General features: G+C 38.8%; 1 protein-coding gene across 5 annotated transcripts in view; it reads right to left on the reverse strand.

Annotated features, from left to right (window-relative positions):
* scn8aa (sodium channel, voltage gated, type VIII, alpha subunit a) overlaps positions 1 to 12,240 on the reverse strand; it is a 52,340-nt gene that overhangs the window by 32,526 nt on the left and 7,574 nt on the right. For 3 of the 5 annotated variants that reach the window (XM_017430904.3, XM_017430907.3, XM_017430906.3), the window contains exons 3-6: positions 8,005 to 8,123; positions 6,134 to 6,223; positions 4,254 to 4,382; positions 3,286 to 3,377 (exon numbers count right to left, since the gene is read on the reverse strand). In XM_017430904.3, the coding sequence (XP_017286393.1) occupies positions 3,286 to 3,377; positions 4,254 to 4,382; positions 6,134 to 6,223; positions 8,005 to 8,123 (430 nt within the window). Of the gene's footprint in view, positions 1 to 3,285; positions 3,378 to 3,582; positions 3,675 to 4,253; positions 4,383 to 6,133; positions 6,224 to 8,004; positions 8,124 to 12,240 lie in introns of all 5 variants that reach the window. The other 2 variants (XM_017430905.3, XM_017430908.3) reach the window with 1 other exon arrangement.

Here is a 12,240-nt window from a genome sequence, read left to right on the forward strand (position 1 = left end):
TTTAAGGCTTCGATAGGAAAGTACTGCGACCCTGCAGTCTGTCTTATTCCACAATTTCACTAAAGACAAAATAAGTTTACCTTCTGACCAGACATCCTCAGGCAGCCTTCAACACGGATCCACGGGAACTCAAACATGGATGCAAGGCGACCCGCACCTCTTTTTCTGTTCAGCCTTTTTGGGCTTTACCGGCGGTACATGCAATATCTTGTCAAAAAAAATATACTCAGAATTTTGGCTTACACGGTCAGACTGTGTTAGTAAAAGTGTCAGCAGCTTGGCAGGGTCAGTTAATACAAATAAAATGTCCTTTTACTTGAATTATTTGGTTAACTTAATATACAGGACAAAATCCCATGAAAAAAAAAAATTAATTTAGCAAAGAAAAAGGTCTACTGTGGTGATGTACCACATAAAAATAAACCAGTAAATTAGGCCCTTTTTACATAGAAAACAAATTAATGAAAGTTATGTTTGCTGTGGTGTTGGAGATGTGTTTTTTTATTTATTACATGAGTGGAAAAGATCAGAGCATCCTGCGTGGATCAACCACAAGTTAGCTTAGCTTAGCATAAAGACTGCAAACAAGAAGAAACTGCTAGCTTTACTCTGTAATCCTGAAGCTGCAAAAATCATTATATGTTGTTTTTAATTTAGTTTTTTTAATACAAACCTAAACACATACATGTATTGTTATAACTTGTGAACTTCACAGATGCTTTTTTTTTCAGATTAAACAAATATAATGTGTTAATTGGTAGCCTCGCCTAATCTTCCAATTAGTTTTCCTCGAGAGCAACCTATCTTTTAAAGATTTAAACAGTTAGTTTTGGTTTTCATTACATATAAAATGTAAAATGTACGTAAATTTCAGGATATTTTATTAGCCTTTATAACTGAAACTGTTAAGCCCATCTGTGACCTTTAAAGCCACCAGATATTCGGATATAAACAGAGGCGCTGCCTCACCTCAGTCATAATTTCCTGTTTGTAACCTGTTAGCTCAGATGTTCATATCATTGCTGACATGTTCTAAAATACTTTTAAAGCTCCTCCTAAATTAATTTTCTGGTTCTGCCAACAAAATAGCAGATAATCTGGGAAAAACTGCACGGTATTATTATTAACATCATCCTAAAAGATGTGTTTTGTCTTTAGATAAAGTATGGTTTGGTGTCTGAATTCTTTATGCTAAGCTAAGCAGCTGCTTGCAGTAGTTTCACCCAAAGACACATGAGAAGTATCAATTTTCTCAAAATGTTAACATTAGGGATCAAAATGTAATACAAATCAAAAGTAAATTATTCCTCTAAATAGACTTCCAAATGGGGTTTATCGAGTTCCTTTTTTATATTTCACAATGAAGTCTACTTCTAAAATAAATAAGCCAACCATAGTTGCTCTTTTGACTAAATACATCTGCCTGGCATGCTGTATTATGTCTGCATCTCTCAGGGATATTTCATTCCAGTCAGTCATAAAAAAGAAGACAAAAAAAAAATCAAAATCAAAATCAAAAAGAGGGCAAATCAAACTTTCAATGCCATTTGTCAGCCAAGCTCTTCATAATCTAATGTTATAAAAGCAAGTGACCGAAAAGCATCATGCAGCATAAGAGATATGTTCACAAACTAGGCTTGGCAGTCTTCACACATTTATAACACGTGTATTCTGTGGGATCTCTCTTAAAGCTATGTCATTTCTCATAGAATACATCTCATATGAAGTTTGTTTCGGGTCCTTTCTTTCCAATTCAATCTATAGTGAAAAAAAAATAAAACATAGGTGCAACAAAACACTTAAAATACTTTTATAACACAACTATAATTTGAAAGGCTGTCTGCTATTTCTATCTGCATGATCCACAACCTGCCTTTTGTCCATAAACACAACTGCAGTGATGAATTTCCTTGTTACACAGAAGAGCATTTGCCTGTTATAAAGCTGGTAAAAGGAGAGGGTTAAAGCTATTTCTTAAATGGAACCCTGACTTACATGACTTGTACGGCTTATTAGATCAACAATGACAATTAATTATATAGATTTTATATTTAAGAGACTCAGAATGCTTTTATAATTTTGAGAAAAAAAACTCCACTTGATGTGCATTGTTGTTATTAACATACCCAATCAAAGTGTGACTGACAAAAAAACCCCACTGAAGCTATTGTGAAAAATGTCCTCCACAATGCAGCAGATCTGAGATAAGAGTGAAGCAGAGTTTTCAGCGTCTCTGCAACATTTCAGCTGCATTTCAACGCAAACTCAGGTGTTCAGCTTCAACTAATGGTTTACTGACTCGAGAGAACAGGCAGATACTTTGCCTAAAGTCAGTAAAATTCAGATTACTACAAAGGAAGCCAAATGTTTAAGAATTGCTTTAAGTTAAACAAACGGCAATCAATTGCAAGGGAGTATTGTCTGAGAAATCACTGACCCTAAATAGTGAGTCACTGTTATTAGCTTATCGCCCGGTCAAAAAATATACATTTTTAGCCAGAACACTTCTCATCGTAGGTATTAACTGTATATTACAAGTACATAAGATTAAAATAAATTGCTCGTTTACTAAATGGGGCCTCTTCTGAGCAGTCATTTGCTTGACTTCACCATGAGATTCTCTAAACTGAGATCACTCTGACTGCTGTCTACTGCAGGTAAGATACTGAGGGCTCAAAACTACAGAGACCCAGTTAAAGAACAACCTATCCCTTTAGGTGGTGATTATATTGCTGCAATATATTACAAAGAATTGATTAGCTGATAAAAACTTGTTACTGGGCCCCAATTACAAAAATACAAACTAGGAATATCTAAAGGACTGGGAAACACAACCACAGATTTTTACAAAGCTGTCTTTGTGCTTATTATAAAGACTTGTTTTACTGTAAAACTGCAACAGATTTTTTTAAAATAAATAAATAAGGGTACTGTAGATCAAATTATGTGATACAATGCAGATAGAAAATTTGAAATTTATCTTGTGTTGGAATATGAGAAGCCATAGGTCATGTTCATCAGGGTTCCATTTAAGAAAAACACAGCTGCCTTGGAGACAAGCCTCATAATGAGAGTGCAAACACTTTGAATAGCCTTAGAGGAGACTGCAAAGCCTATCAAAAATGTATCAGTACCATTTTTGATAATTTTTGGAGGAAAAATAAATCAAAAAATGGCTGTCTCCAATTCTTTTGTTGCTGCTTAAATCATAACTTTAATCATAATAATAGTGAGTAGAAAAGAAAGGGTGAGAGGATCAGCCTTAGTGTTTAAACTGAGTCTCACCTGGAATGACAGAGATAGTTTTCAATGCTCGGAGAACTCTGAACGTTCTCAGCGCAGATACATTGCCCAGGTCCACAAACTCTGTTATATATCTGAAATAGGGGAAGGATCACACACAGAACAAACACAATGACAAAAACCACACACGGCAAGAGCACAACACCACCGAACCGGGAGGAGACGACGCCACTCACAGAGCCTGTCCACTGAGGAGATAGGTGGAAGGTAAAAGGAAAGAAAGACACACACACCTAACACCGACCCCGCCCCACCGTCCCCTGCCCCATCCTGTCTTACCTGGAATTACAGAAATAGTTTTCAATGCCCTCAACACCCTGAACGTGCGCAGAGCTGAGACATTGCCTAGGTTTACAAACTCTGTTATATACCTGCAGGATCAAACCACAGTTACAACAGCACGTTATTTACATGCAGAGATACGCTGAAAGGATGAACTCACTCACAGGTGGGCTTTGTGACAGATCAACATATAATGAAATGCGTTTCATATGAAATGGATCACTCTGGGGAATGGATTGGCTCACAAAGGTGCGTGAATTTGGTGTAAACTACCCAAAGGCATGAAGGCATCGGGGAAGATGAGGAGTCCTAAAGAGTATGTTGCCGATCTCACAAGGTTGAGAGTGAAAACATAATTGAGGAGGACAGGTGGCAAGAGGAGGACAAATGGGATGAATGGGACAGAGATGTGGGTGTTGTTAGAGAGGCTGCTGAGTACCGGATGGAGACCGGCTTCAATTTCCAAAGAGAAAGACCACAGAAGTCAGATAAATGGAGGAAACGCAGGAAATGGGTTATCAAACAGACAGAAAGGAAAATCCTCAGACAGGCAGAAGAATCATCACTGACACTTGAACTTCTCTACCCATTTCTGGTCTAAAACTGTTGTACTGGGGCACAATTTGATTGCTATCTAGCAACGCTACTATTACAAGTAAAATACTTACGCCATCGAAATGACCATGAAATCCAGCCAGTTCCATGGATCTCTTAGGAATGTAAAATTGTCTATACAGAACCCACGAGCGGTGATTTTTACAAGCGATTCAAATGTATAAATTCCTGTGAATGTGTACCTGAAAGACAAAATGATAGACATGATCAGTTTTAGAAAACTTCATCATCATTACTTGTTAAAACTAAATGGAGTGGTCATATCTGACAAACAATATATTAGGCAAACAATTACAAGAGTTTGTTACACCATAATGACTATAAAAGTACACAGATATGACAAATCACTTTTTGAAAAGCGCATAGTAACAACAGCTGCAAGAACTACCCAATCAACATGCTAACTTTGTCACATTAACAGAGCTGAAAGGTTGCTAATGTAAGTTACATTTAGCTGAGCCAAATAACTCTAAATCCCAAGCAGGATTATTTGCAATGGTTCGCACACAGCCAGGATCTCACTGGGCTGTGGCTGCTGGAGACTAGTTGGCAACTCAAAATTAAGAGAAAAATAGGTAAATCTCTAGTTTTGACCTCTGAAATCTGAGTGTTTAAAATCTAGTGATCAGCAAGCTCCGTGGTGCATTTTGCACATCTTATTTTTTTTATGTGCACGACTTTCAAAACTGGATTCTAGGCCATGCACATTATTTTTTTACCCCCCCCCCCCCCCCNNNNCCCCCCCCCCCCCCACATTGGACCCACCTTGGCAGCCACTTTTATGATTTTCTATACAGGACTTACACTTTTGAAATGAAGATACGCAGATTTGGACCAGTTTTCCAATAACTATTATTTATCATTCAGCGTGGTTAGATGTAGACATCCAGATGTTTTCTAAATAAACCCTGATCTCAAGACAGAATTTTTTTTAAATGCAGTTCTATTCAAATCAGGCATTAAGCTGCTGAAATAATGAACCCGTTTACCTAAAAACACAAGCAATGCAAGTTGTGCTTTCTCTACAGGGCAGCATCCACTTCAGAACACATACACTGAGAGTCTGTGCGTATTTACACACCAGCTGGATAAGTTGAAGAAAAGAGACAAAATGTAAGCTGTAATTAGTGTGGTGCGGGTGTGCCTCTGGACATGGAAGGGCATCACAGAGCCGTTATTGCTCAATCGGCCTCTGTAAAATGTCACTACTCTCCATTTTCCACCTATGTGGTGGGGCTGGGAAGCAAGCCCCGGGTTGTGTCGAGTGACCCGCTCTGGAGAATGTGGGAGGTGGGGAGACTGACTGTAGCAGTACACCTGTCAAACATTAAAACAGGTGTCATACAGAGAGCCCAGGTAGGACAGGAACCTGCCGTGAAGCTGAAGGGAAGCCCTGCACCGTGGCTGAGTGACTCCAGGAGTTTAGTTTTTCATAAACACTCTGATGCACATCTTGGGTTTGCAAATACGAACATACAGTGCAAAGATACAAATACATACTTCCATACAGGAGCAAAAAGATTAAATGCACGGCAATTCACAACAACTACAGCTCTGGCGCTCTAGACATAAGGAAACAGAACTAAGGGTTCAAGACACTCGCAACGATTTTTATGAACAAGCTCAAAGTTCTGACACAAAAGCAGCAAGGCCCTGCAACTAATGCAAGGAAACTGAGAACGTTTCGAAACATTTCAGAGACTTTCTTATGAGGGCCGTTCACCAACTAGTCTCCAACAGTCGCAGCCCAGCGAGATACTGGTTTTATCTAATGTTTCCTGTTCCTTTTTTCTCTCAGGGTTCTACGATTGTGATTTAACATCATTTAACAACACAAATATGTATTTTAGAGGAAATTATATGCTAGCTTTGACAGTCAAACAGCGTGCATTTATAACAGAGAAATGAGCGATAATAATAAAAGTGTACTCACTCTACTTGTTTGGACCACTCGGGAGGATCACTAAAGGTCATGAATATACAGTTGGTCAAAATAGTACACATGATGATCATGCTGAAAAGAGTGAGGTATGGGTTAAGGAAAATGTAAATTTTGAGGACAATACATTTTTTTATACGCACATCAACATCAAAATTCACAATCCATGATGGTGTCAGACTGACGCAGAAGGAGTCCTAAAAACCTACTCAAAGCACCTAACAGAAGGTGCTCGTGTGTGCCCACCACCTCCAACCTGAGTTTTACCCATTAAATATTAAAACTGAGCATCATTAGTGACAATCTAAAGAAAATAAAGGAGAAGAGTTTACATTTTAAAGCACCAAAGCTTTCACTAAAAACAAACCTGGACCCAGAAAATCAGTAACGCCTCAGTGTTAGTTCAGAGGCAGAATCAGCCAGGACTCGTGACCTCAAAAGAGGAAATTAGGTTATTGTTTGTGTAACAACAGGAACACAAATACACCAAGGCATCTATCTGTGTCGATTTCCTAGAGGCATTGTATAATTTTTTTAAAACTGAACCTTCAAAGTATTTAGATATATGACCTCCAATAGACAAAACTTGAGGATATCACAAATTTTAATTTATGAAGGAACTTTTTGTTTGCAAAAAAAAAAAAAAGACTGGTTGCAAACAGCTGTAATGCATACACCAATATTTTTATACCATTATGACTATCTGTCTGATATTAAGTTGGTCACCCTTTAGCAACGAAAACAGCTCTAACCAATCAAGACAACCAAGGAACAGGTAGTGGCCTGGACTCTTTAATTAATAACCGCTTTCTAAACAGTTTTAGTGAGGCGCAGGGCTGTCTTGATAGGTTGGGGCTGCCGCTTTAGGTGAGTGTAGTTGTCATGGGGGGGTTTGACTAGATTGCAAAAGAGAAAGAGGCAAAAGTAAAGGTAACATCCATGTTAATGGCAAAGTGCACGTTTACCAACAGAACACTGTATTAAATCCTTCTCACTTTACCAGTCAGTGGTTGTAATGTTATGGAGGCTTGATAAAGTTAATATAAAAGTACAAATTCAGATCAAATTCAGCATGTCTTCATAAATTTCAATAAGTATTAAACCACCAAAGAGCACATAGTATTCACAAATCCTGACGCTGGTGCTCAAAATCCTAATTTTTTGAAGTTATAGAGGAGAACTAACAAGCTGCCATCAAATGCAGCGTAATGTTGCATCAGAATCTTTAAAACTGTTGGTTGAGTTGCGTTGTTATAAAAAGAAGAATGCATTTGTGACTTTGACACTGTCAAATATTAAATGGTAAAAAAGCTAAAGGCTGTCTTCGAGCTGAGTCTTTCTTTGGGCTTTGATATAAAAGTAGCAGGTGGAGAAATGGCGGACTTTTTTACCGAATGAATCAGAGATCAGATTTCTCTTTGTTTTGACCAACAGCACAGTGTATATTTAGCCCTGATCAGCTGCTGCATGCTCTCTAAAAACAATTTACCTCCTCCTACAGAGTCTTTAATAGCTCTCTAAACAAAGAGGGGTGCAGCCCTCAGCAGCTCATTTTTAGTTCTCACGTGGATTGCACAGATAATGAGCGTACTGAAGGGGCCTAACTTGGTTTACTGTAAAAGGATGACTCATCATTTGTGCCAGCCATTTCCTTCAGTGAGAAAATGGCTACTGCATGGCACTCCATACAGTCTAACGTGTGAGAAAGTCTTCTGACTGTAGCACACTGATCCCCTCCTGCAAGCAGCAGTCATTAGAAACATCAGCAGCAGCGAGCAGAACTACAGAACACACCATCATGAATAATGCATGTGAACAGAAAACCCTCTTGTAGCTGCTGTTAACAGCTTAATTTTAAAGGATATGAATGTATCAAAATTTTAATAGCTATTTGCCTAACCGGATTGAAAGGACTTATGAAGTACAAGGCAGGTGTGGCACTAAAACGGAAGATTGTCTTCCCTTTATTTAGCACTATAAATGTCTGCGGAGAGAGAAGAAGGAGAGAAAAGGTTCATTTGGTTAGTGATCAGAAAGAAAACACACACATAACATACATTTAACAGAAGCAAGTACCATGACAACGCTTTCTGCATCTCAATTATGCAAAATTTAAAAAATATTTATGTGAATTTACTCATAAGGTAGCGCATAGTTTAATTTCTTGTGACAAAATAAAATGAAACAGAACTGAAACCAGCTGTCAGGATGTTTCCGGTTTTTGGAGCCTTTGTAAAAGAGCGAAACAAGCACGAGTGGCTGACAAGCCGCTTTCTGTGGATAACCTTATAATTGTGTAAATAAACCATGGAGATTTGCATGAAAGTTTAATGAAACTGCATTTGCCCAAGTGATACAGGCTCTTGTGCTTTTAACAAGGTAACCCTGAAAACATCAGGTCCTGCAGAGGCACCAGCAGAGGAGGAGGATGGCTGGCGGCCTCTGAGGTGTACAAGTGGACGAGATGAACAACGATATTCATTTCAGACACTGACACTCACATTAGCCAAGTTAAATATGATGAGCTAACAGTATACTCTCTGGTACCATTATACGTCAGAACAGCAGATAATTAAACGTCTAAAAGATGCTGAGTCATTCTGAGCAACGATATGATCAGACGTAATGACACAGCTGGAAACATCCCAATTATGTGACATTTCTGGTAATTACATCCATCCTAAGAAGGGTTCGTGTGAATGACTGATACACGCAAACAAATATACGTACACAAATCTGCACAAGCAAACAAAAAATGAGTTTTCCAATATTGCCATTTACACAACAAAGCGCACGCACTAAAAACTGCTGAAGTCTGTTTTTGGCAATGCATGACTAAACTGCTGCAAAGCTACTGAAAATTTCATAATCCAGAGCTGAGGAGAGCAGAGAGGAGGAAGGCCTAAAAACAGGGGAGATGGAGAGCAAATGAAGCAGGCAGGCAGGCAGGCAGGCAGCAGGCTGAGGAGAAGCAGAGTGGAGAGAGAGCCGGGCAGAAGATGGAGAGGAGGTGGGGGGTGGGGGGAGCAGCTCTGACACAGAAGCTCGAGGCAGCGGACAGGGATACAGGATCTGCATCCGTGAGGGCCACGGCAGCCATTCAGTGTGCAACCTCTTCTCCACCGGAGACAGTAAACAGTTAAGAGGCTGCGCTTTGTGGCGCCTTGAGAACAAAACCCTCTGATTCACTCACGTACCCTCATAAAGCAGCTGCTCTGCTGTGCTAACCTGTTTTCTGCAGGGTCATATAAATACTTGTGATTAATGAAAAGACTTTACTCATTTGAATGCTACTGTTCCAGAACAGGTCTGTCAAAATGTCAAACCTTTATTCTTTTTATGCATGAAGTTACAGTTCAGATTTTTTTTATAAGGTAAGACAAATAGCTTAGCTGTTGTAGACAGCTTTTTTAAAACAGCCTAAGTTTGGAGAAACAGAGTTCATTTCTGACAGGATCGATGAGCTAATGGCTAGTCCGAGCAGGGACAAAACCAAAGTGGACCGATGCTGTCTTACAACACCTCCTATCTCAAAATAAAACATATAGCAGCTAATATGAATACTGTTTTATAAGCATTAACTGTACATTGCATTATTCAGTTATTTCATAGTAATGATATACGACTGAAAGTGCTACAGTTAGCTACGAGGGGAAACTATTTTTAGATGCATCACGATGTGGACAAAAACGATTCTGAATCAATTTAAAAATGTCAAAAAATCGATTATTATTTCATGTTAATAACAATGTGTTAAGGAACACAAGAGGCAGAACTGTAAAGTGCAGAAAAGCAGCACCTGGACCGCTCATGGCGTGCACACAACAACAAAAGGGAGAACAAGATGGCTGACAGAGACTCCTTCTGCACTGAAAGTATTTAGGTTTCTTTTAAACTGAATGGAAAAATGATGCTAACAAGAACCACACTATGTGCAGGTTAGGCACAAGTTTTCACCCGGAGGAGTAAGAAGAATAAAGCTCAATAGATTAGTGGTTAGCACTGTTGCCTCACAGCAAGAAGCTCCTGGGTTCGAGCCCCGGATTGGACCTGGGGTCTTTCTGTGTGGAGTTTGCATGTTCTCCCCGTGTTTGCGTGGGCACTCTGGTTTCCTCCCACAGTCTAAAAACCATGCATGTCAGGCTGCCTTCAGGCCCAGGCCTCCCTTGAAAAAGAGATCTGTGATCTCAGTGGGACTTGCCTGGTTAAATAAAGGGTAATAAACACAAAGGAGTATCGTAAGTTTCCACCTAACTCGGAAAAGGCAAAGTGAAACACACAGTCCATCGCAATTCTTACTGCAAAGGATTCGTGTCTGAATTCACTCGTTGATTCTGCACAATGTTTCGCTCTTTGGGTCCATGGTAGAACTTGCTCACCACAGGGTGAGACTAAAAAACAAAAAGTTGTGGAAAAATTTGTGTTTGAAAGAAAACTGATTTTCACTGAAGTGTAGAGAAAAATACAGTATTTTATTTCTTTTAGGTCTGAGACATACTATGCCCGGGGTTTTGTTTGGAGCGTGATTATGGATGCATGTAGATACTTCTAACATATGAAGTGTTTTATGATCACATCGCAGCCCTCTGGATGTTATTGAATCAAAAATAGCAGCTCCTATTTGTGCTTTGAATAAGCATAAAGTTCTTTGCACCATGTAATGCAAAACTGACAGCACTGTAAAGGTTTCTAAAAAAGCCTTCGCACAAACCACTATGAAATAGCAAACTAGCCATTAGTTCGTCAATCCAGGCAGAATTAAGACAAGTCTTTCCAAACTAAGGCCATTCATTAAGCTTTTTACAACAGGTAAGATATTCATTCTTAAAATATTCCACTTTAAAGATTCAGAATTATTGATTAAAGGTTGTTAAAACAAAAACTGCCAATAGTAAAGTGATGATGTAGTCTGCAGAAAGTGATGTTATTCAGAGAATTTAAACTCTTCTTGTCAGACATGTCTGTTAAAAGCCAGGAAATCCATTTTAGAATCATGTTTTACTCCTTTGAATGAAACTGATTCTTCCTGACGAAGCAGACAAACATGAATATCTCAAGTTATTGTAATTACATCATTATTTGTACCAGACTAGCCTGTTACAGATGTTTTACAATAATATATATATATATATATATGTGAAAAAAGTTCAGATTGTCAACTCCACACTACATGGTGAGTCAGCCATTTTGAAGTGGTGTTCAAAACTTCGTCTGTCATCTTTTCTCTGCTACACAGCGCATTAGAAGTAGTGCACAGAATTTGTACATAGGTCTAAAGAGACCTGAGTCAACCGAGCACGCTAATTAACGCTAACGTCTGTAGCTTGTTTGGGATTTTCAGACTTGTTTAAAATGCCCAAAAAACAACAATTCCCTCAACATTTGCAGTATTAAGCAGCTCACCTCATCGGCCCGAGCTGCAGATGTTCTGATCTCACTTGTAAAATACATAGTAAATATTTAAGGCCTTTCTTGTCAAGTCCAAGCAATAAGCATGTTAAAGATATGTTGCAAACACAAAACATAGACACGGACTATTTTAAGCGAGTATTTCAATCGATAACAAACTTATGAATCAATTATCTGCCCTCCAAGTTCCAGCCAGAGCAGCACTTCTCTGAGTAAATATTGTAAATTGATCTGCATTTCCTGCCCATACCTCCTTTACCTGCTTTTAATGCCATACTGTACATTGTCGTGGCAGAAAGAGACAGGACGTTTGTTGGTTTTTAGGCATTTATGGCAAAAGAAATATTAAGCAGAACACCCCAGGGATGAAACAGATGGTAGTATCTGTCTGACCTGCCTATAGATGCCTACAAGTGCCTACCGATTGTCAGAGAGCGCTCATTTGAACAGAGCTTATCAGGAAAACCTAACAGCAACACCAGTCTGGTTTAGAACTGAGCATGACCCAACACTGACCTGTGAACGGATACACACTACACAGGACAATCCTGCTACACTTAATGACTCTAAAAACAGTTAAATATTTAATAGCTTCTGTAAGTATTATTAATTCATAGTTTTAGTGTATTAAAGGTTGGAATAAAGCATGCAGCCCATGCTTGTGTAAATAAATACAGGGCAAGGAAAAGGTT

This window comes from Kryptolebias marmoratus, linkage group LG8 (assembly GCF_001649575.2).
Source record: "Kryptolebias marmoratus isolate JLee-2015 linkage group LG8, ASM164957v2, whole genome shotgun sequence".
NCBI lineage: Eukaryota > Metazoa > Chordata > Actinopteri > Cyprinodontiformes > Rivulidae > Kryptolebias > Kryptolebias marmoratus.